The sequence below is a fragment of the Rhipicephalus sanguineus genome, chromosome 7 (genome assembly GCF_013339695.2).
Source record: "Rhipicephalus sanguineus isolate Rsan-2018 chromosome 7, BIME_Rsan_1.4, whole genome shotgun sequence".
NCBI lineage: Eukaryota > Metazoa > Arthropoda > Arachnida > Ixodida > Ixodidae > Rhipicephalus > Rhipicephalus sanguineus.
The window spans coordinates 53,660,929-53,686,623 of record NC_051182.1 but is presented as its reverse complement, the minus strand read 5'-3'; the positions used below and the strand labels follow the sequence as shown (position 1 = coordinate 53,686,623).

Here is a 25,695-nt window from a genome sequence, read left to right as displayed (position 1 = left end):
CTCCAGCGCCAGAAACTAACGTGCAAATCTGCTGTGGCACCCCCGGTAGAAGCTCGCACCTTTCGTCGCTCGTGCTCGGCTCGCGCCACGCCGGGCAAATTCACCGCGGGCGATGCGCGGACTGTCTCCGTCTCTGGGCGTGTCTTGGCGGCGGCTGCTCTTCGGCGCATGCGCAGCTAGGCGAGGTTATACCCAGGCGGTGCGCAGCTGTGGCTTAGGTATTGTAGCGTTAGCTACACTTGCCTAGCCGGATGCAAACTTCTGGTTAACCTCCCTGCCTTCCTCTGCTATTTCTCTTCTTTATCGATTTTTTTTGCCTAGCCGGAGCCAATTTCGCGTGGATCCTCATGAGCCGTGCTGCGCATGCGCGAGGACCAGTGATGTCACACAGCTGGCTCACCGGAGCCGGCATCTCACGCGCTCTCCGCCACCGCCGCGCGAGGCTCGCCGCTGCTGGTCTACGCGTTCGGGAGGAGTGGCTTCGTAGCCGCGGCAGGCACACTGGCACCGGCGCGCGCGCGGACTCTGACACCGCCGCGCGCGACTCGCCGCTGCTGGTCTGCGCATTCGAGAGGAGTGACGTCGTAGCCATGGCAGACACACTGGCGCCGGCGCGCGCGCAGCTATTCGCCTTCGCTGTGCAGTCGCCGTCTGACACTGCGCTGCAGCCGCTTGATAGCGCATCTGACTGGCGTTTGCAGGTGGGTAACGCCATGAAGAAGCAGAACGCAAATGCTGCTCAATGGCGCAGAAGAGCTGAGAAGCTTATCTCAACGGATCCCGAAGTAGTTGCCTGGCAATTAGTGGTTCAGCGTACGAAGAATGAACAGAAGGCTAATCCTAGACAATCTGCAAAGCTAAGAATAATTAGCTGAACATTTGCTACTTATATCCTGGCATAGCCGAGCTAAGCCACTCAAAATTTTTGATAAGCAACGGCGCGGAGGGTTTTTGACGTCTTACCTCGAGACGTCAAGTAAGACGTCTTACCTGACGTCTTACCTGACGTTTGAAAACCGCCGGAAATGCCGCACATGCGATTGTGACGCCATGCTCAATCTTGTTGCCGTTTTTATCAACGCTGCTGTCGCGCGCTCCGCACTGTCTTTCTATCATGACCGCCGAAGTGCGAGCTCGGAGCAAGCTCATGTTCCCGAGAAGCTCGGGCCATCCTGCATAGCACCATACACCTTCATGCTTGGTGATCTCCTGGTCAGAGTTATTAGATGCAAAGCATCTTATGGCGGAGTTCAGACCGGTGGTGGTGGTGTGCGGTATGACCAGCCTTACTGTGCATGCGCAAACCCTCTCCACCAACCTCATCTCCCCTCTCACTCTGAACGCGGGCTCGACATGCCGAAACGCTGCTTCGCATGGCCTCATGGTCCCCTTTAGCGGGAGATGGTGTGATTTTTTTCTTGCATGCCTCGTTGAATTAATATTATGTGTTATTTTTACACTTGCTGTTGAACATTATATTTGACGTTACCTTGTCTCCTACTAGTAGAGTGTAACAATTATATGTCCGTTGGAAGGTAAGCAGGAAGCTACCACTTGTGACTCTAAGATCTGCTGAACGCTTTTCAATGGATCGCGCTTGTCCAGTACATTTCTGTCTTATGACCTGATGCTTCCATAACGATTGAGCGAGGTCACTCGACACTTTCGCCATTTCGAGATGCCAACAGCTACTTAGTGAATATTTTGTTGCTAGGCTACTTCAGAAGGTTTTTGAAGGCTTGTAATCTTACGGCACGCATACCACTGAAGTAACGAGGGATCCGTCACCCAGTCATAGTCACTAGATGAGTGCAGTTCGCGTCTTATAGCAGAGCAGTTGCTTCATATCAGTCGTAACCTATCATTCCAAGCTATCCTGTCAAGCTATTCGCTAAGCGTAAAATATTTAAATTAAACCCTTATTATGGGCAAAACGTATTGCTTTCCATCAAATATGATACTGAGAAAAATTAAACTGACATTGATATTTCCCGCAGCAACGCACAAACTTGCTTTCAGGCAATATGTCATTACAGCGAAAGCTGTTATGAGATCACAATAAGGGCCGTTTTTGGCGCCGTAGTTGTCCGCCGCCGCCGCCACCGCCGGTGTCAGTAACTGCTATCGCGTGAAGTACGAAAAAAAAAACTAAGCAGGAAACAATATCCGGGATGGAACGAGGTTGGAACCTGGACCCTTTGGCGTGGAGCCCAGTATTCTACCTCAGAGCCAGGCCGGGGCTTGAAACTGCTTTGAAAAATGACCCTATACAGGCTTCATGTCGTGAAGGAATCACATTAACATATGTAATGTAGTGTGGTAGAAGAGTAAAATAACAACCAGGCGTCAAACAACGCGAATTCTGTAACCAGGCCTCACACAATGCGAATTGCGCAACGAGTGGGTTGTTGAATGCTTCCAGCCCATTACAAAGGCCTTTGCTACAGTTCTTCATCGTCATCAGCCACAGCATCAACAAAGCGCACATAATACCTTACAGGTGTTTAGCGGGTACGACGGTTCTCCGCAGCATGAAAAAAATTACACCATTGCCCGCTAAAGGGGACCATGAGGCGATGCGAAGCCGGAGCATGTGTACGATCGCGTTCCGTTGGCGTTCGTTGGGCATGCTACCGACCTCGCGTCGTGGAACGCGAAGAGGGACGCTACGCGCGTCGTGTCTTCCCTCTAGCCTGGCCGTTAATTCTCACAGGGCGAGCGGGGAACGCGTTCAACAGGAGCGCGAGGGGGGGGGGGGCACGGTAGGAGAGGAGAGAGAGGGGAGGGGACGTGCATGCGCTGGCGCTCATCGCGGTGTTGCGCAGGAGAGAATTTCGGCATGTCGAGCCCGCTTTTAGAAGGGAAGAGGAGAAGGGGAAAGGGGAGAGGGGCAGGGGAGAGCAGGTGTGTGGAGAGCGTTTGCGCATGTGCAGTAAGGGTGGTCACGCCGCACACCACCACCAGCACCACCGGTTTGAACTCCACTATAAGATGATTCGCATCTAAAATCTTCATAGTGGCTGCTTCCCTACTTCATAAAAATTATGATGGTTTATAGCGTAGTGGGTTCCTCGCAAGTGCAATTCTACTGGTTGCGAAGGAAGCCCATAAGGCTCCCATGACCCATTTTCTTATGGTCTCAATAAAGTTATTTCCCTCTCTCTCCATTTCTTACGTTAGCGTATGCTATAAAGCGTGGCGGGAGAAATAAATAACGGCCGGGCGTCACACAATGCAACTTACGTAACTAGTAGATCGTTTAAATCTTCGAACTCATTAAAAAGGGCTGAGCCATAATTCATAGTCATCATCCATCGCATCAACAAGGTACACAGAATGCCTAACAGATGGTGCCTCGCTTCTCCGCAGAATGACGATTAATTTCGTGTTGGGTGCTTCCCAGCTTCACAAAAATCAGGATTTGTGGCGTAGTGGGTACGTTGGTAGTGTACTGTATTAGCAGCCACAAGAGAGTTTATAACGGGCTCTAGAAATGCCGCTCTTCCAGCTTTCGCTGTGACTGTGTTGCGCTATCCGCGCAGGCCTGGCGTTCTTGCTTGCCAAACATATAAAACAAACTTAAGTTTTGTAATGAAAGATTACGCATACCCCACAAAGAATTTTATTTTGAGCATGCTGTATTAAATATTTACGAATTTTTCTCGCCTTCTTTGAAAATCTGTTTTCATTGTAAAGCAAGTGCACTGTCATTCTGCACGACTGTAGTCTATGAACTTTTGGTGTCATACTGCCTAAGTTGGCTAAACGTGTTATTTCTGACGATATGCTTATAACAAGACGGAAGGACAGAGAAGATTTTACGGTCAATAAACGGTTGGTAATTAGCGCTCCTATGTCTCTTTTCATGCTTCAAGCATTGCGCCAGGAATAACATGTTTAGGAAACTTAGGCACCAACTCGCCCAGGAACAAGTTTTGCTCTCATACTGCCATCGTTAACAGATGAAAAGGGCCTAGTCAAGCTGTACTAATGAAGAGGTTTTCTCATCGCGACTGCTTATGTGCAGCTGCATGTATGTGGTGAGTTAATCAACCCAAAAACTGATGAGGTAAAGCGAGGTAATGAAAAAAGCTGGCGCTAGCTTGATCACCTTTTGATATACTGCTAGCAGCGCTTTGTGGAACTGTGCAACAATTGCGACCTATATATTCTTCCAAAGCATGCAGCGTGTTGTACATGTGTCTTTTACTTGTTTTTAGGTTTCAAACGTAACAAAAAGCCAAAGGCACCTAAAAAGCCAACGGGTGAGTATGACAGCATTTGTTCACAGTGGCAAAATATATTTATTTTTATTTATTGATTTATGTAAATAATTATGTATTTCTTTCTTCATAGCAGTACCTTCCGCGCCAATAAGACATAACAGAGCAAAGGGGGGGGGGGTGTTACATATTGCATAATTTTGCATGAATGGCTCTTTTCTGACCGTGGAACACAGGAAAAATGCAACCCATCTCGAAAAGCATAAGATTGCGCATCTCTTGCATCAGAAGTGGCACACCAACGAAACATGCCTGAAACCTTTATTTTTAGAGTGTCATCTGAAAGTACTTGAGTGCGCTATATGAATGGTTGCCGACACAGGCAGACAAATCGGGTCATACATGCATACGAAGTGATAGCGTTCACGTATGGCTTGAAATGTTACACGGTATATTTACCATTCTGTTTCTGTAAATAATTCTGCGTAGAGTACATGGAATATTACCAAACGACGCAGTATATTTAAAGATCAAGGGACATCCAGACGCGCATCTACCAAGCATGAATGCTTTACTTCATTTCATATTTACGTTAAAACATTCTGTTGTTGATTCATAGTGCGAAAGGATAAGCTACAAAACTATTGGCTTGTTATAAGTGCAAATATTCAGTTGCAATCTCACGTAGAAAGAAAGGTAGTCGGTTTGTCAACTAAAGTATTGAAAAGCGCTCTCGTTCGTAAGAGTAATCGCAAAGTAATTTTAATTGTAATTTATTACCAAAAGCGTGATACTGGAGAGCAGCGCACTTGCATAAAGAGGTTAATTCTTTACATTATTGTCTTTAACAAATGTGTCTATAATGTCGGGTTAGCGACAACATGCTACAAATGTTAATATATAAGGGTACAAGGGACTAATACTTTCAGAAACTGGGCTTGCAGATAAAACTAAGAGATGCCTACGCGCAAGCTAGCTACAATAACACTGCTAGATTGAGGCATTTCAGGAAAGGCATTAACTTGCTTGAAATGCGTAAATAAGCGGGTGTTTCTACGTAAATATCTGCCTCTCCCGTAATCGAGAGTAGATGTAAGTTCAATAAATGTCTACGGGCAAAGCAGGTTGGCTGGAGATTATAGCCAACAATTTGTGCACGGTTTTCAAGGACCCACACGCCAAACTACACCACACTACAGTACACTGTGCACTCGTCCATATGAACGCCATTGGTTGCTGTTACTGGGCGAGGTGAATTTTGGGATTTGCCTAGCGTATCCGGCCGATGCGGCCACGACGCGACAACAGGCAGGTGCACCGCACGTAGCATGGCGTCATCTCTCGAAGAATGCGGCAACCTACGCCGCAAAACAGCTGCCCCAAAGGTTAGCTCTGGAAGCGCGCCGTTTCCTACCCACCGCAGGCGTGTTGGTGGGTGACACAAACAGCCTTGGCGCTAGCGTTTGAAATTACAATTGTATGGTGTCATATCTGCCTTTGTAACGTCGCTATGTCAAATGGTAAAGTAAGATAATAGTGTACAAGAACTTAAAGTACAATAAAACCAACCTCTGGGCTAGTTGGTACTGCATATCTTATGTTTCAGCGCAAGGAAACATAAGCTGAGAAGTTACCTCTTCAGTGATAGTATGAACGAGCATTAAGAATATCTCTGAAGCAATTTGTGATTTGTTTGAACCGCCACCACTGTATGTAATGCGGTCTTGTAAGACGGGGCGACTGCGAAAGACCACACATTTTTTAAACTATTCGGCTTATTGCCCGGATGTGCCGTTGAAGTCTCGCCACGACGCCCGGATGAAGTAGTTGAGGTCCCTGGATGATTCGATTTCATTGCCCGGAAAACGGAGCTGGCATTTGGCTCAGTCACTTGAAGGCCTTCGACATTGGAAGCTAGAATCATTTCGTGCTTAAAACAAGTTTGCAGTAGCTCTGATAATTATTTTATCGTTAGCATTTCACGGGTAAATAGCCTTTCTAGCAAAAAACATGAAAAAAACGTACCAGTTCAGTCGTTTGGACAAACACAAGGCACCAGCCTACTCGCCGTCGAAAGCATAGCTCTGGTCAAGGTTTCCTGTTTGAATGATTTTGGATTATTTTACAGGTGGTAACCCGATGGGAGGAATGGGTAAGTGCAGCGTCATCATTTATAAAAAAGAAACAAAGCGTCTAGGTGGCGTACCTCGCGTGGTAGCTTAGCGGCTAAGGTACAGCGCTGCTACGCTCGAGGGCTCGGGATCAAATGCCGGCTAGGGCGGCTGATTTTTCAGAGGGGGCAATTACACACGTGTATTCGGATTTAAGCGCATATTAATGAAGAGCACGTGGTCGGAATTAATCCAGAGCACCCGACCACAGTACTTCATAATGATATAGTGGTTTCGGTATGCAAAATTTCGTCAAACTTGTCGTATTTCGTCATTTACACCCACCATGGTGGTCTAGAGGTTATGGTACTCGACTGATGATCCGAAGGTCGCGGGATCGAATCCCGGCCGTGGCGGCCGCATTTCCATGGAAGCGAAGTGCTTCAGGCAGTGTACTTAGATTACGTGCACGTTAAAGAACACCAGATGGTCTACATTTCTGGAGCCCTCCTCTACGGCGGCCCTTATAATAATGTCACGGTTTCGTGGCGTAAAACCTGCATATTATTATTGTTATTATTATTGTTAACTCATTCAGAACTGTCGAGAACTAATCGGGTTTTAAGAATGCTCAGGCCACTGGAGAATCCCCAAAAGCTATTCCAATTTAAGTACACTCGGTAAAGGGTGACACCTTGACAATTTCAACTTCCATATCCAGTAAGCGCTGAGTCTGCACTTACCTTCCAGGTTTTGTAAAGTACTGTGAGGATATTTACAAGAAGAGTATCAAGGAAATAAAGACGTCGAAGATCGTGTGACACAGAAGTGTACATTTCTAAGGTCAGGAAGAGATGAAATAATGTAGATTGACTCGCCGGGAAACGATTAAATGTGATGGTCAGTGCATGCAAATAGACGTAAGCTTCGAGAAAGCTATTCAGTATGCCAAACGAGGAACACACATGGGGATTTTTTGTTCTTGCAGTGGGAAACTTTTCCAGCGTTTGTTCATCTCTACTGTCCCTTTCTAGAGGCAAGAGACGATCACCAGTACATCTGTAGAAGTAGTAGAGGCAGGCAGTATTGGCGTCTCCAACAGTTGTAACAGTCTCCAACCGTGCAACAAACAGCTCTCCTGTTTGCCCCAGTAACTCGATTTACGCATTTTCCCAATTATTTCCCGACTGTTTTCGATTTGAGCTTTAAGAATAAATCATTACAATCAACAAATAGCCCCTCAAGCCATCCTACTTAAGTTTGACGATGCCTGACGTTGATTTGCAGTTTCGGTAAGGAAAAATTGGGGATTCTTAAGCTTCACCTTTTAGAGCTGGACGTGATAGCGCGCGAGCGCACGCACGCACACACATGCACGCACACGCACACACTACACACACGCACACACACACACACACACACACACACACACACACACACACACACACACACACACACACACGACATACCTATAGTAAAGGTAAAGGTTTCCAGCCTCTTCAACAGCACTTTTAAGACAACAGTGTTTTGTGTATCGAAAGTACGAGCGAGTCCTCAGAGCTGGTGAACTGTTGGGGCAACTATATACAGTGCCCTGCACTTCTGTTCTCTGCGTTAGTACGCGTTGAGTTCACTCTTGCACACTTGCACACACAGCACTGACACTTTCAGACACTGCAGTCAAAGTTATTGCGAATGCAGAGAATGCATCACAAGCGTGTCAACAGCCCGGTGGCGTGAGGGAACATCTACGCGCGAGACATTTTTTTCGAAGTATAGATGAACCCTGTACGTGCGTGTAAGAGAATGCGCGCACAAATGTGTGTTCCCTTTGTTATGGGTAAATAGCGATGCACCCACTACGTCTTTTTGAGGGAACATCCGCGCGGCGTGGTCATGCCATCTCTCGGAAACGGCGGGAAAACCGCGGCGCGCCATCGCAACGCCTCCAAGAGATGGTGCGACCACACCGCGCGCCCGTTCCTCTCGGAGGCGGCGGCAACAAGAGTAGAACGAGATTGCGTAATCGGGCCGTGTTTGTATCGCCTTCCCAATCGCTAGCCTGCCTTCGCTTCTCGGTGAAGAGCAAAAGCGTGCCGCAAGGAAAGCCAAAGTGCGGAGGTCCTCCGTCGCATATCGTTATTTGCATCTGGCTCGAATTTTCGCCAACTGACAACGCTGCTTTTTTAAGCAAACCAAAGACGCCGCCACCGACACCGGAATTTCTGCGAAACAAACTCTTTAACGCTGTCGCATTAATAAACACCACGTAAAGCAATATCAATAAACAAAGAAACCTCAGAGAAGATAAGTTAATGTTAACTGCTAACACCAAGGTCTTAAAATTACAGCTTCCGGTCTCATGATTGATTTCCGGTGTCTGTTTTCGGGCACTTAGGTAAGGTGGGGCAAAACGCGACAAAAATGTGAAAATATTGAATATCTTTTTTTATTTCACTTGTTACCACAAAATGTCAACACAGGAACTTTCTTTTGGGTACAAGGTATGCGCTACCTAAATATGGCTTTGCTGTGACTGTTCAAAATAATATTTTAAAAAGAAACAAAAAATGCACCACATGTCTCATTTTGCCCCAACCTGCGGGGCAAAACGAGACCCTGCGTGATGCAAAACGAGACAGCGTGAAAAACTTTTATCCTTTCAGTTCTTGCAGCAGAAGCACTTCAAATTCACTCTGTGGACCACCACGCAGTCTTCATGCGCCCAGTCTTTGCACTCCACGCATTCAATCCACACAGAACCCGACGCTGTGCTGCTCCGAAACTCCTGAAATGCATTCAGTGTCTTATTCATGTCGTTTTCTTCCCAGGAAACTGTAGATGATATTCTCTTGTACGTCCGCACCATCCTTAACAAAGAATTATCATATATAATGATCGTAAATAAATGGTTCACTTAATAAGACACTCTTTAAGGCAATTCAATGCCTTTTTGTCGCGTTTTGCCCCTATCACAAGCCCGAATTCAAAAAAATCTCCCCTTTGGCCCACCGCACCAAATGAACTGAACTTTTGGTGGCCTGTAGCTAGTAGTATAAAGTAACAACATAAATATTTACGTTGTTGTACTGATGCGTAGTAGCTTCACGCACGGATCCGAAAATTTGGCCGAGCAGAATTGCGCCCCTTTTCGGCGAGACACGAACACACTGACATCAGCCGCGCATTTCTTCCCGCGCGAACGCTGTGAGCAATTATCAACATTTACACATAAAATGTCGAACACTACCGGCACCTATCACTGAAATAGAGAAAAAAAGAAAATGTACTTTTTGTATTAGCTTTAGAGGGCGGCTAAGTCAAAATGTCGCGTTTTGCCCCGCGTCTCATTTTGCCCCGCCTTACCCCTAATGCCCTGTCGGGTTTTACTTTTGTCTCCACTTCCCATCCGGTTTCGCCAAACACTACGTAAGTACACATAAAAACAGCAACAAATGACAATGAATAAACATGGAAACATAGCACGAGGAAACATCAAACATTGAAATGATTGAACTGAACTAATATTTTTTATTTTCTTTCCAGGAATGACGGACATGATGATGATGAGTAAGAGAAATTGCGACTTTGATTATAATGCCGTCGCTTCTCCTATGTCTCACACGTTGATTGATGTAGAGTAGCTTACTCTTGAAGCTATTCGCGCTGTCCAGCACCTTTGCTCAGGAGAATCAACATGGCAGAGGTAGTGATGATTGTCTCCATCAGTGCAGATACTTGGGCTTGCTGACACAACTGTGATTGTACGAGGTTGTGAATGAGCGTGACTGTTTCGAGAAGCCGCCAGCTTACCAGCCGAGTGTCGCAGAGCGTATTGATATACCTTTCTAAACAAGTGCGAAAAAATCTCATCGAGCATGACGCTGCCATTGATGGCAGACGCATTGTATTATATTGATGAAACAGCGCACAAAAAACAGGATAAACCATATCAGCTCCTGACTAGTGGTGCCAAGCCTAAAGAAAGAGAGCAACTGGGTGGCTTTCCTCCTTTCTCCTTATTGCTTCTTCCTTTCTCCTCTTTCGTTCTCATTATCTCTGTTTCTTGTATCTCTTTTTCTTTCTTTCTGTCTATTTCTATCTCTATCTATTTCTTTCTCTTTCTCGTTTGTTCTATCTTCATTTCTTTTTCTTTCTGTATTTATCTCTCTCTCTCTCTCTCTGCCTCTTTCTCTCTCTTTATATGTTTCTCTTTATTTTTCTCTTGGTTTCTCTTTCTGTTTTGCTCTCTGTTTCTTCTGTCGTGTTCGTTTCTCTTTCATTGTATCTGAATAGCGGCTTTGTTTATTGGCATTACTGGCAATTCAGACAAAAACCCCCTCTGTGACAATATCGAAAGAGCACAGAAAATGCATCTTCCCCATTCATCTGTCAATTCCAGAAATACGCGAAAAGTGTGACCAACCTGTTTCGGCACAATTCCAATTAGCCCAGTGGAACTTATTTGAAGAATTCGGAGATTGCATTAAAGTATTTACGGACGCATTTGTACGCAGCGATGGCCTAGGTGCTTCTGCAGCTATCTTTTGTCCTTCCACAGACATCAGACGGGCGCCTAAAATACCTCACCCATCATCATCCGTGACTGTGGAACTAGCAGTGATGGATGTCACCCTTAACCCTTTCGGCCCTGGCGGTGTCAATTGACACCATGACACAGCATTTCCCCTAGCACCTCGGAAATGAAACCAAATCTGGCCATCCTTGGGGGAATACTTCTTCAATGATCCCCACTGCGTTTGACACCAAAATGGTGACATGCTTGCGGAGCTGGGACCCAGAAAGAAGAAAAAGCTTGACCGAAGTCATGGGTGACGCCGTGGCGGGTCAGCTGAGGCGGCTAAGCGCAATTTTCGGGTCGACGTACCGAAGCTGTTTCAATGAGTATCACATTGAAAAATGAGACGTGGTTCACATTTTGTGTACTCTAGTGAATAGCAGGAAAAAAGATGCATTTTTCTCATTTCACAACCGCTGAGCCCTGATGACCTAATTTGATGTCATGGTTGTAAATCCATTAATAATTGCACCACTGGCTCAATTTTTTGTTTGTGGTCTTCTGAGGTCATAACTATTAGGAAAACAAACAGAAAAAATGTCCCCGACCAAAATAAAAAATCCAGGGCTGAAAGGGTTAAGTACGTGCAAGAAGGATTACCTACATCGAAGGTCGTCATCCTTACAGACTCTCGTGGTGCCCTTAGCAGTCTCACTGGAAAAGAGGCCGACAGCCCTACTCTATGCAGTATCATAGAATCCGCCGACAAAAATTATCTCATGCGGAGTGTCCCTAGTTGCCCAGTGGATACCTTCGAACGTGGGTATTGCTGGAAATGAAGAGGCTGATTGCCTCGCTTCATCTTGTAATTATAATGACTTTGACTGCCTGGAAATTTCGTTTATGATGGACAACGCTCGTCTGCTAATATGCCGCCACGTCCTAAAGGAGTACCCAGACCAGCGAGTCAAGAACGGATCGTTCCCTGCCCGTGTTTGTGGTCGTGGCTTGCCTCATCGTTCCAGAGCACTGTTATATAAAGTAAGGATCGGCTCAGTATTGTTGCGCGAACGCTTATACGAAACACTTCAGCATCTTATATTACATTGTCCCGCGTTTGTTACGCACCGGGCTTTGCTGATTAGAGAGAGAGAGAGAGAGCAGCTTTATGAAAATGCCTGCAGAGACAATTAGGCTCCCTCCACGCAGTGAGGACGAGTTTTCATCGCGACGCGGCCACTACGTCAGTCTCGTGTGTTGTGCTCCTCGAGGCCTTGCTCCCTCGCTACTTCCGCGAGTTCTAGAAAGCCGCCGCGGAACATAAATTCCTCGCATTCAGGTGCGCGACTACTGACGATTATTTCTTTCCTAGAGATTGTGCAATTCGGCGCGACAAGACCCATCGAACTCTGCTGACCTTTATGGACCAAACGGATCTGGCTACCCGCTTATAAGCGTTTCTATTTTTCGTGTGTGTTTTTACGTATTTGCGTTCAAGTATTTGTGTCCATTTTTTTCCTTTACTTTCCTATCTTGTTTCCTCTTTTTCTCCCCATATCTTCCTTTCCTCTGTCTGTTCCCTCCTGCCGAAAGAGTAGGCAGGCGTTGTGCCCCTCTGGGTGGCAATAGCCAGCTTGCTCTCTTCCTCTTTCCCCTGTGTCCTTGTGTTTCTTTGTATGCAAATAAATAAATAAATAAATAAATAAATAAATAAATAAATAAATAAATAAATTGATGAATAAACAAACTCTCGCTGTGTGTGTCTTTCTTTGTCTTTCTATATTTCTTTCTCTTTCTGCCTTGCTATCTGTTTTTCCTGCCATTTTCTTGTCTGTTTCTTTGTATCTCTTTCTCTCACTTTCTACGTCTTTCTATGTTTCTACTCCTTTCTCTCTCTCTCGGCATCTTTAGCGCTCTTTCTTTGTTTCTCTTTAGTGCTATCTTGCTCTCTGCTTTTTTTGTCATTTTCGTGTCTGTTTCTTTGTACCTCTTTCTCTCGCTTTCTATGTCTTTCTTTGTCTTTCTATCTTTTTCTATCCCTTTCTCGCTCTGTCTGCTTCTTTATTCCTCTTTCTTTCTTTTGCTTTCGGTCCTGCTCTGTGCATTTTTTGTGTCCGTTTCTTTGTATCTCTTTCTCTGTATTTCTGTTTTCTCCAGCTCTCGATCTGTTTATGTCTTCATTCTCTTTATTTCTTCTTTCTTTCTTTCTTTCTTTCTTCCTTCCTTTCTTTCTTTCTTTCTTTCTTTTTTTCTTTCCTCCTTTCTTTCTTTCCTTCTTTTTTTCTATCGCTTTCTCTTTCTTTCCCTCTCTCTTTTTCACATTTCACGTGCTCCATTTATCCGAGCCGAGTTTCGTTTAATGGTCGCACCTGCTGTACTGGCTAGTTGGAGTTGCCCAATTCGTTTGGCGCATACCAAGCTGTGGAGTTTCACACGATGGAGCACAAGTTGCCGATAGCTTAAACTGCTTCGCTCTTAACAACGCACACATAACGCACACATGTTTTCTTGTACAAGAAAACAATAAAACAAATTTTGAAATTGAATTGAAACAATGACGCAAACACAAACGCTGCTTCCGTCAGAGCTTGCGTTTGCGTTATTTTTATGTGTGCGTGATTGTGTCTTTTGTGCACTGCTTCATCAATATCGCGGCTCCCCAACTAGCCCATCAGTGCATATTACGCATTTTATAACAAGGAATCGAACGCTGGGAGTGGTACCGCTAAAATGTGAACGAATGTACTGCTGACGGCCACGCTGCTATCTAAAGCTAAAAGTGTAAAAATCACGCGCATTCGCTATACGAAGCATTCCAGAATGTGTCAATTTACTTGAGCAATTCTTGTAAAGAAAGCCGTCATTATGCGCACGAACAGGGGGGAATTGATCACGAGATTTTCGTAGTGAGCGTGTCGTAGCTGACATTTCACGAATTCGCCGATTAGTTCCCAATATTTGTCTTCCTTGCCCCTTGAAAAACGGTGCGAGCATATTTAGTAGCGTTAGCTACACTGGCCTAGCCTTACCATTTTCGCGTGGCTCTTCAAAAGCTGTGCTGCGCATGCGCGAGGATCATTGATGTCACACAGCTGGCGCATAGGAGCCGGCACCTCCCGCGCACTCCGCCGCTGCCGCGTGCTACTCGCTGCCGCCGGTCTGCGCTTTCCAGAGGAGCGACGTCGTAGCCGAGGTAGACGTACTGGCGCCGGCGCGCGCACAGCTATTCGCCTTCGCTGTGCAGTCGCCGTCTGACACTGCGCTGGAGCCGCTTGATAGCGCCTCTTACTGGCGTTTGCCAGTGTGGTTTAGCCATGAATAAGGAGAGGGCAAATGCTGCTCAACGGCGCAGAAGAGCGGATAAGCTTAACTAATGGGGTCCCGAGGTAGTTGCCTGGCAAAATAAATATATGTGTGCCACATAATATGTATACCATGTGTGTGTCATTGGAGCAGCAGTAAGCATGATAATCAAGCTAATCCTAGACAATCAGGAAAGCTAAGGACAGTCAGCTGAACCTTTGCTAACGCTACGTTATCCTGGCATAACCGAGCTGAGCCACCGCGACATTCTTTACAAATGTTTTGCAATATTTATTGCATCATGTGCACACGTTGGCTATTCTCGAAAGCTTTCCGTTGAATCCAAAGTGCGGTGTATCCCCCTGACGTCACTAATTTCAACATGCATTTTTCAACTTAGAATCAGCGAGAGCATAATAAAAGCGAACCGTTTTTAGGTTCTGCGTTTCACCTTTTTAGAATAAAGGCAATTGATATTTTTGAATGAATGAATGAATGAATGAATGAATGAATGAATGAACGTTTATTCCAGCAAAAGATACAGGAAATGGATCTTGAACAAAAAGCTACAATGGAGGCTTGAGACAAAGTCAAAATTTGATATGTGAAAAGACAGAAATTTGCCAACGAGCTCACAAAGATGCAAAGCAGACGCGTCCTTGAAAACCGTGACGTCACTGTGAAGTGAGGTGGTACTTTTTAAGGCGACATCAGTATCCATGTTTTTTTTTCTCGCTTTTCTTCAGGCTTGCAAACCTCCCTCTTAAGATGATGGTGTTTTTTTCGTGGCGTTGTACTAGGGTAGCTTACTAACACAGCTAAACACACTGATGTCTTCTGTTTCGCGTTTATAAGAATGTTTGTAAGCATTGAATCGTCTAGAAATGCCGTTTTTCTCGTTCTAGGTTCAATGATGGGCGGAGGAATGGGAATGGGAGGGATTGGAATGGGAGGGATAGGAATGGGAGGAATGGGAATGGGAGGCATGGGAGGCATGGCGGCACGGGAGGATTAGGAGGTAAGTGAAACTACCTATTTCCTGTTTATTATCAATAATGATCTTCTGTATAACAACTAAAATGATCAGTGTCAAATTATCTTGAAAACGCTTTTTAGTGCGCTAGAAACACGGACAAAAGAAGACAGGACGTGCGCAGACTCACAACTGAATCTTATCAGGCCAAAGATGACACATATACAGCGAACAAAAATTAAATAACATCAACTCATTAGTAATCCAAGGTCATATGAACGCTGCCGTCAGTCTTGCGTCTAGTTATTGCACCATTGTCACAGCAAGAGTCTAATGATATCTGCGTAGCGCGAGTATACTGGAACCGGTTGCTGTAAAGTTAGAAATCACTGTTACGCTGAAGCCGGCAACCATACTCTTATACTGGCAAGCTGTCTGCAAACACTTCTCATTCAACACACGCCCAGTACCAGCCCTTAAAGCACTTCTTTGAATCCCCAGCGCGGTAAATCCCGCTGAAGTCAATATGGCAAAGTTTAGTTTTATTTGGGACATTATGGTTAGGTTAAACTGAAACGCGTCGGGGCACAACCTACACGTTAGCAACACCGGAGAACACAAAAGAGGACTTTAAAATTCAACGGCATCACATTGAAGCGATTCGGAACTTTCAATGGGGGCTTCACTATGCGATTCTTTTTTTCAATTGTTTTTCACGCTTTTGCATAATTTAGTCACAACGGGAGTCACTCTCTTTTTGGTGCTGTAGGGAACCTTGCTACCACAGATATGAACGCTGATCTCCTCTGTGCCACATTTACGCTAGGATACTTTTGTAAACGCTGTATCGTGTGCAAACGTAGCTTTGTACTCTTATAGGGGAAGGGCTGGACGGTGGCTCGGGAGGAGGAGGCCTAAGTAAGTGAATATGCCAATTCATTTCAAATGTTTACTCCCAACTACTGTGTAGCACCTACATTGATGTAAATCAAATTACTTTAGGCCCTATAGGTGTGTTATTTTCGCTTCCTGAATATGAATCTGTAACGTTCCTACAAGACAGAGCAGTTGTATGTGACTTAAGCTGGGTATGAGCTTTTCAATGATCAGGCTTCTTTTGGATCATTGGAACCGCAACCTAGCATAAGGTACCCCGACAGAAAACACAATCATGTCACTGAAAAAAAAGGGAGGGCAATAAATTTTGCCTCATTACACAAATGACACTACGATCATTTCGCACCAACTCACGATCACGCTAAAAGCATGCGCTGTAGATGATATGGTGAAGTTTTGAACAAAAAACCCTATCAGACGTGTTACGTTGGATGCCGTTCATCTTTCGACCTGCTTCTAATGAGCACCCCCAACGCAGCACCACAACAGCTTAATGACGTTAGAGTAAGAAACAAAATTCGGCAGATCCCACGTACCGTGGGAACCGATGTTATGCGAAACATGCGCGGGAAAGTGAATGTGGTGTAATTTTATACGTTGAGCAAAACGCGACGGAGTGGCGCTAGATAAATGTACAAATGGTACACACACATTTGTTGAAGGGTCGCACATGTAATATGTAACCAGTTGTTAACAGTTAGACAACGATGCCAACAGCAACATGGGTGTTACCAACACCAGACACGGGGAGCTGATATGAAGTCCTTATATTCTTCAATGTTGGATACCACAGATTCGAACAGGGCAAAGAAGGAACACAGATGCAGATGACAGGTGCTACGCGCAACTAAGCTTTCTTCAGAAAAAAATTCTCTAGATATATACACAGCAGAGTGGCACGCGCAGCCACCCTGCACGTACGTTTCACTCAGTTACAGTTGTCACAGTTGCGTTTCAGATGTTGTGCTTATACTTGTCCCTCATGACGGACAACGCAAGCACGTTTCATGAACTCATGTGCATGTGTGGAAGGGGTTCTTCACAGTTCCTGAACAAGGTCATCATCACCGTGATCAGTGAGCACCAGCAGCTGGACAGGACTTTTCATCGAATCCGTTCATGATCGGGGCTGCGAGGGGTATAAGTGTAGGCATATAATCGCAATGTTGTTGGCGCTGTGCCGAACGTGTCCTTAAACTCCCGTGTAGCACGTCACTTACCCCTTCACTTTCTGTGTTTCAACTTACGATGCTTGATGCATCACGGTAAGTCTCAATGTATGTCTCACGCTTGATGCATCAAGATAATGTATAGACGAACATTGCTGCCTTAAGGTCGGTCTGTGTTTACACCCACGTGTCGGATAGCTAGGCAGGCATTGTTTCCCAAAGCAATTTCTAGTGACTAAATGACTTACACTATAGTAAACCGGTGTACAGGTGTACACCGCTGAAAACTACCCACCTGGAAAACATGCACAAAAGTGCCTGTCAAAGCTTAGTCATTTCAGGTACAACTGATACGAAGGACAAGAACACGAACGCCTGCATTACTGTGTTTGTTATGGCTCCTGTGATGCTTTGAAACAGAAAACTAAATAACCATCATTGTCAGCTGACTGCACTAATTGTACAGTGCTATCAGGATAAGATGCTTTTTTCAAACGCTCATGGGGCCATCACATGTTCTTGCTTTTTTTGTAGGTGATACATTGAACAAAGCAAGAGAGAAGCGGAATAAGGAAAAGGGTGAGCACTATCTGCAGTGCTTCCGAAAAATTAGTGTTACGTGCCGGCCGAATCTTGTAAGACACTCATCTCATAAGCGCTGACAGCTGTCGTATGCGGCCGTCTACACCATCGTTATTTATTTTCGCTTGGCTAGCACTACCCCACTGGCCTCATTCCTATGGACCGAACATACTATAGATTTTATGCCACTGCATTTTCGTGCAGAATGATGTTGCCTCCAATTCCTTATTACGCAATTTACCATTTTTGCCTCTCTTATTGGCCCTAATGGGCCACCGTGGGACGTGAATAAAGCTCTCGCAAAACATTGCAGTAGGTATTAGAGCTGAATGAACACAGAACAACAAGAACAAAAACAATAATAATAATAATAATAATAATAATAATAATAATAATAATAATAATAATAATAATAATAATAATAATTTATTTAACGTGCTTAGTAACAACCCTAAGGTCCTTGTGCAGGCGCACGCAAAAGGAAAACAATAAAATTAAACAATACAACACAGACAGTCTCCAGAAATAACAAGAGCACTAACGCGTAGACAAAGAGGAATGAGCACTAAAAGGGAGGAGTAAGATAAGACAACACAAGAAATATTGAAAAGTAATGAAAAATTAGATTTAATATATACAAGTATGCAGAAGGACGGAGAAGGGAAGACTTTGTACATTGTGCCATACTATGTCAAGACAGTGCAAAGCTCGGATAAAAACAATGACTGTGGACTATGAAAAACGTCAAGATCAAGCAAATTAACATTATAGAGACTTTGTATTCTGTGAACGGTAGAGCGTTGGAAGAAGCAGGCGGGTACATGTAACGGTCTGTTCTCTCTGGTTAACTTACGCGGAATTCGAAAATTAACACAATTGAGAAGTACAGGGCTGGATATGATACCGTGGACTAGCTTGTAGAGATATAACAGATCAGAACGATTTCGTCGGCAGTGAAGTGATGGCAGTGATAATGATTCAGCAGTATTTGAACGAGATCCAGAGTCATTTTTAGCAAAGCGATGGTTATATATGCTGAGGAATTTTTTCTGGACTCGTTCAATGGCGTTACCTCTGGATTGAGCAATTCGAATCCATATCACGGACGCATGCTCAAGTTGTGGAAGACATATTGCGGTGTACAATTTATGGAGGGCTATGGGAGACCTGAATTCTCGAGATATTCTGCAAACACATCCGAGAGAACGAAGGTCCCGCATAGTAGCACGCTTAACGCGAGCAGCATAGTTTAACGCGCTATCAACAACAATACCAAAATCACTGATGTCATAAACCTTGCATAATGACACAGAATTGACATAGTATTGAAATGTCACGCTAGATGTTTTGCAAGTGATACACGTGAATTTTGCCTTTGAGGTATTCAGGGAAAGGTTATTGCAGTTGCACCATTCGGAGAAAGAACACAAATCTGACTGCAGCAAGCGACAGTCGTTAACCGAATGAATTTGCTTAAATATGTTGATGTCATCTGCATACAAAAGGAAAGAATTACGAGTGGCAAAAGAAACATCAACAAAGTAAATTAAAAATCGCAGTGGGCCTAATACCGAACCTTGAGGGACCCCACTAGTCAGTTTATACAAAGAAGACGTTTGGCCTTTTACGGCAACATAACAAGATCTACTGAGCAGATTGCTGTGCAGAAGATTCACAACCGACAAGTGAACATCAAAGTGCGCAAATTTAACCATATTCAGTGTGTGGCTGACTACGTCAAAGGCCTTGCTCAGGTCACAGTAGATTACGTCCACCTGTCCTCTCTGAGAAATAGGTGTGGAGATCTGCGTCATGAAATTAGCAAGATTTGTGGTGGTTGAACGGCCAGCGAGAAAACCACGTTGATTAGGCATCATTGAGTTTTTCACACCAAAAGACAATATGTTGTGAAGAGCCAGCTCGAAGATCTTTGACGTGGCACATAGTAGAGATTTCGGGCGATAATTAGAAACATATATTTTAGAGCCCGACCTAAATACTGGCAAAACACGAGCAGTTTTTGACATGCTAGAAAATGTGGAAGTGTCCAGGCAGTTATTAAATATTGTTGTCAGTACTGGGACAAATATACTAGCATAAGCTTTTAGTATGGCGGAGGGGATGCCATCTAGGCCACATGATAAGGATGGTTTTAAGCGCTTATTGCATTCGCAGATAAGATTTTCATCCAGCGACAAAGCACTGGATGAGCTAACTGCCTTGGGCTGTTGTCCGATATCAGTGCTAGAGTCTGAGGCCTTATAAACGGGTGAAAAATGCGTGGCAAAACAGTAAGGGACGGCATGCACTTCTACCCCATTTGAGTCCAGTAGTCTGAAGGACTTTGCTCTTTTGTTAGACCGTTTACGTACATACTTCCAAAACTCAGCTGGCCTGTCATAGGCGCTTTTTTCTAAGAATTCAATATACGAACTATGATCCCGTTTTATAGGCGTTTAGAGAGAGTTCGAAAAAAGCTGAACTCCTCCTTCCACTAGCTGGGTGGAGAACATTTAAATTACCCGTGTGTGCGATCTTTATGCTTCAGTGCACTGATAAATTCAGAATTCAGATGAGAACCAGTGGGGACATTTACGTTGTTTAGGTGTATATTGCGGAATAAAATTACGCATGCTGCTCAGTGCAAGCTCCGGGAAACGATCAACCTGGTCATCAACATTTGGTTTGTCAGTAACATGTGACCACTCAACGGTGGACAAGTAATTGTACAGGCCCGTGTTGTATCGGATGATATCGCTACACGTGTCGGTCAGTCACGTGATCTTTGTGTTTCGCTCTCCTGATCCGCGCATGTATATAAGGCGTGGTGCAATAAACTTATCATCATTCTTCCCGTTACGCTCGGACTGTCGAGATGCGCCGACGACAACAAACGATACACGTGTAACCACCTGGCTTGAAAGCAAATCTGGGAGACTTGTTCACATAACTGTTGTAGCTAGTTGTTTCGGCTGCTGCAGGTAATAATAATAATAATAATAATAATAATAATAATAATAATAATAATAATAATAATAATAATAATAATAATAATAAATGCAGTTTATCTGCAACAGTGTCAGGATAGACAATGCTGCGGGAGACTGAGGAAAGAAGATGATCTTGACAGCGACCTCGCCAGCCTACAATCTCGTAACAAAATGCACAAATAAGCACAGAAGAAAAACCATTTTTTCATGCAACCACTCTCGCTTGCCAAGCGAGAAATATTTATGTTCAGCAGACTCTATCCGAACAATTTCTTTGGTGAAGCATTGCAGTGGCACATTTATTTACATGTGTCATCAAGAATTCATATTCAAATTGTGAACGCAAATTGAGTAGTAAATAGAGCCTTTGACGAGTGGAGCGCGTGATGTGTTTTATGGCGTGTATGCTTGTCCAGTTTGAAGTATTTCTAACTGCAGCTTCCTTTCAGATCTTGGCGGAGGCGATATGGATGGACTGTGTGATTTAGGTGGTCTAGGCGCGACGGGCGGCGACACAAAATCAGGCGAAGAAACAAAGGAAGGAGAAGGTGAGCACTTGCACCACCCCTTGCTTAACCACGAACGTTATCGTAGTCAAGTAGTTCCCACGTAATTAATTATTACATCAGAATTTGAGTAAAGTGTCATAAAACTGCGGCGCGCCTGTCATTCGTCTGTGCAACAGAGTTGTGCTTGGTGGCTTGTCTTCTAACCCTAAATACCTTTTCGCTGCAAATGTAAATACTCCGCATATTATAAATTGAATGTTCGTCGTACCCTTTAAATGTTACATTTGGAAGAGCAGGGCAGTCGTAATCATTGCTAAACTTTGCCAGTGGGTTCAAGTTGTCGACCGAAAACTAGAGACACGAGCCTGTGCCTACATAGGAAAGCCACCTACTTGAAATACGCGACACGCTCTTGACGTCACGTAAAGAAACAATTGCAATCGGATGGGTCATTTATGCAAATACTGGGAGGGACAGTGACGGCTGTGGGCGGAGCTTACATTTGTTCTTAGGTTGTAACCCGCTACAGTGTCACGCGGTCGTGACGTCGACGAAGACAAAAGCTGGCGTGGTCAAGATGAAACTCTTTATTTGGCTGAAGTTGTGGTCGGGAAACTGAAAGCCAAACTGCAGCAATACACTGATAGCGGCGAACAGACCATCGAACGTCAATCAACTGACAAGCGGTCAAGCGCGTCGGGTTTTATACAGGCGCTATCGAACTTTCCAGCGATATCACTGGTGCCAGCGTTATCTCTCGACAAAGCTGGAGCATTCGCGGGCGGCGCGCAATCTTAACAAAACGATCTACTACAATCGCGCAGCTTCTCGAACACTGCTTCGCGGACACCGTCGAGCGTTGATAACCGTCCTGGGCGTGGCAATAGCAATATTCTATTTCAATAGCAATATTCTAGTGGGCGTGGCAATAGCAATATTCTATTTCTTCACTCTGTCTCTGTGCCATCGCACTGTAGCACGTACTGGCAATGTCGCAATAGCTAGATCAAACGACTACGATTTTAGAAACTGCGACGCACAATGCTGTGTTCAAAATTGTAGGACACAGCAAGAAATATCGCGAGAAAACGGGGCAAAAAGACCAGCTGGACTGGCGCTGACTACCACTACAGACGCTCAGGTATAGCCCGAATTCACAACCTTCAACAGTTGTGGGTTCGGGCACAACCAACGAAAAGGGTGTTTTTTTTTGTCTGCTTTTGTTCATTCCAGTTTATGTCATAATTACTACACTGCGGGTAACAGCAACAAATAATATGCGTTATGCTTTCCTAAGCCTCATTATCTATTGCATGCATTTATTTGCGTCTAACAAAATCAAGTACTTCGAAGCAATCCAGTTTTGTTTATATAAGCTTGGTCATGGTGACGAAAAAGCAGTCATTTAGAACTTGTATACGAGTGCCCACGCAAGAAAAGGGCGACGCATTGCTATATTAGTTAGATAACAGTTGGTAGCGCAAGATTCGTCCTACGAGGAGTTTGCTGCTTGAAATAAAGAATGCGTGGTGTCCAGTGCACCGTTGCCGCATATAATTTGATTGAGCAATCGATAGAAACTTGGTAACACAAACTTAAGTCATAGCGCACCGATAAAATGAATACTTCGAAAGTGCTGAATAGCGGCCCGTGACATACAATGATGCTTATTTAGCAGGCTGGTTGTAATGTACTATAAGTGCACACTAGTAGGACATCGTTGTGCATAGTATGAACTTGCCAGTGTGAAATGGTGATTATTTTTAAGTCGTTCAGTAAGGCTCTAATCGCATAATTTCAGGCAAGGAAAAGTCGCCGAAGGACAACAAAGACGAAAATAAGGAAAATGAGGAAAAGGAGGATAAAGAAGGGAAGGACAAGAACGACCATAAAAAAGAGGACAAGAACGAGGATAAAGAAGAGAAGGACAAGAAGAAGGGCAAAGAGGAGGAGAAAAAGAATGAAAAAGATAAAGGTTCCGACAACAAAGCACGTATGAAACATTCTTGATCTGTACAAATTTAAGGGAAAGATGGAGGCTTGAAGTGATGAGATGTTGTTGAAGAAGGAGCGTCGTCTTACCTCCCTCGTCAAAAACGTTCGCGGAAGTGACAGTGCTTATTCAACAACTTCTTGTTCTTCGTCCATGAAGGCTAATTTTTAGATGTACGCTGTAAAACTCGAAGTCTCAGTAGGAGGCCAAGGGAATATGAGTAGTCTTTAAACTTGACGCGTCTTCTTTCTCCTCTTGCACGGCGGCATAACAGTGCATGACATTGCATGAACTGTTGAAATTCGTGAAGGATTTCTCTTGATATCAACAATTATGGGTTGTGCATTAGTTCACTTCTCATCATGATAGAAGACTAATTTCGCAAAAAAAAAAAATAAATGAAAATACAACTGTCGCAGTGTGCCATCGTCATATGTAAAAATGCTGACGTTGCATCGCTTTTATATTTCGCGGATATTGCCAATGCTTCCAAAAAAGAAAATGCTTGAAAAGGAAGAGCTATCCTCTATGATAACGCTATCCTTCTTTTTGTTCGGAGAGATCATCATAATCAGACTCTCTTATGTCCACAGCAAGACGAATGCCTCTCGCAATGTTTGCCAACCCACCCTTCCCTGATCGAGCTGATTCGATTTTATGCGTCCGAATTTCGTCGCTTCACCTAACCCTCCGCATAATACTATGAAAAAGAAAGTTCACTTTGATTTTAATTGGAAAAGTGGCTGAAGATGTAAAGGTACTGCGCGAGACAATCACCGTAAGGCGTGGGAAAAGAGGACACAATACGCATCTTACCACTCCCTACGGTGATTGTGTCGCGCAAAACCTTAACAAGCTTAGAATGAACAAACTAGGCAGCAAACGAAGTTCTTATGCTAAAGTATCCGCCGATCAAGTTGGGCTCTGCGATAATCAGAATCTAAAAGTGAAAATGATTTAGTTGGCATAATAATAATAATTGTTGCAGTTTTACGCCCAAAACCACGATATCATTACTGCGGATGCCGTAGTGGAGGGCACCGGTAGTTTCCATCACTCGAGGTTCACCCAAGTCTAAGCACACAGGCCTCGAGCATTTCGCCTTCGTCGAAATGCGGCCGTCACGACCGCGATTAAATCCCGCGATTTTTGATTCAGCTTTCGAGCACCATAACCACTAGACCACTGTGGCGGTTGTAGTTGGCCTAGTGATACAACATGGCGTTATCCGCAGTACTACTATTAGCGTTATCGCAACACTATTTAATATGTCACGTCGGGCACGAAGGTTGCGTCATACAAAATAGTGCTGATAACTACGATTTAAACACTTGATTTGGAAACTATGGGAATTAGTGGAAAAATAAATTGCTGTTCCAGTTGTATTAAAGCTTCGGATATTTGCCTTGAGACTGGACTTTATAACAACAGCAGTGATAACAATGATGACGACAACAACATGAATAAGTACTACATACAAAAACTACTGCTGCGCAATAAATGACAGGAACTTGTCAGAAATTAATTCTGGCATTGAGGGCACATGTGTTGGCAAGCGCCGTAAATGTCCGTATGACATCTGTTGCGAACGAACTATATCGTTCAATCATTAGGTGATAATGTTACAATCACTTACATTAACATTGCTTATGCGTTTTCTTGGGTGAAGATGACAAGGAGAATAAAGAATATGACAGAAGCCGCCGAACAGCTTGAAGAGCTTAGTCAAGTGCAAAAAGAGGTATGTGTTTTATATCATCTTCCTACTATACATGAATTTACCACTACATTAGGAACTTGGCGAAAAATAATTTCGATGACCATTGGTAGTTGAGGCAGTACACATCTCCTTTCATTGTGGGCAATATGAGCTAGCAGAGACAACATGGTCTTCTGCTTTACTTCCTCTGCTTCTTTCTGGTGGAATATTTTTGCTATTTATGCTTCAAAACTTGCGGCTCCAGGTCGAAGTGCAATACCTCATACATAAATGGGAACGTTGAATCATTTGCTGTGACACAGAAAGGAAGGAACTAAAACCGAAGGGAAAGAAAACGCTCAGTTAGCGCTGCACTATATTATACTATACGTACACCAATTTTATTGCAAATAGAATTGATTGTACAATTAACCTGTAATATCTTTTCTTTCAAGAGATTTTCAGGTTTTTATGCACCGTCGGGTGATCTTCATCGCCTGCTTCCGTATAGCACCAAGACAAGATCAATCGAAACTGTTATTGTTACAAACATTACAGTGTTTAGAATGGACACACCAGCAATAAATGAGGCGAACTGACGATCACTGTGCATACATTGTGCAGACGAACACATCAAATGACTTCTTTTAAGACGTTCACATCAATGGCCAACGTATCTTTAAATGTATTCAATAAAACCTCTGATATTCGTCTTCAGCTATGATAA

General features: G+C 44.1%; 2 protein-coding genes across 2 annotated transcripts in view; both read left to right on the top strand.

The window, feature by feature from the left end:
* Nucleotides 1-15,171, top strand: part of LOC119398695 (uncharacterized) — a 26,722-nt gene extending 11,551 nt beyond the window's left edge. The window contains exons 4-7 of the mRNA XM_037665520.2: nt 4,221-4,265; nt 6,352-6,375; nt 9,881-9,904; nt 15,062-15,171. Coding sequence (XP_037521448.1) covers nt 4,221-4,265; nt 6,352-6,375; nt 9,881-9,904; nt 15,062-15,171 — 203 coding nt within the window. The remainder of the gene's footprint in view (nt 1-4,220; nt 4,266-6,351; nt 6,376-9,880; nt 9,905-15,061) is intronic.
* Nucleotides 15,160-25,695, top strand: LOC119400686 (uncharacterized). The gene is made up of 7 exons (XM_049417704.1): nt 15,160-15,174; nt 16,009-16,047; nt 17,730-17,774; nt 21,217-21,315; nt 23,078-23,269; nt 24,939-25,010; nt 25,424-25,695. Exons 4-6 carry the CDS (start codon nt 21,234-21,236, stop codon nt 24,983-24,985), a joined length of 321 nt encoding a protein of 106 aa, XP_049273661.1. The 5' UTR covers nt 15,160-15,174; nt 16,009-16,047; nt 17,730-17,774; nt 21,217-21,233; the 3' UTR covers nt 24,986-25,010; nt 25,424-25,695.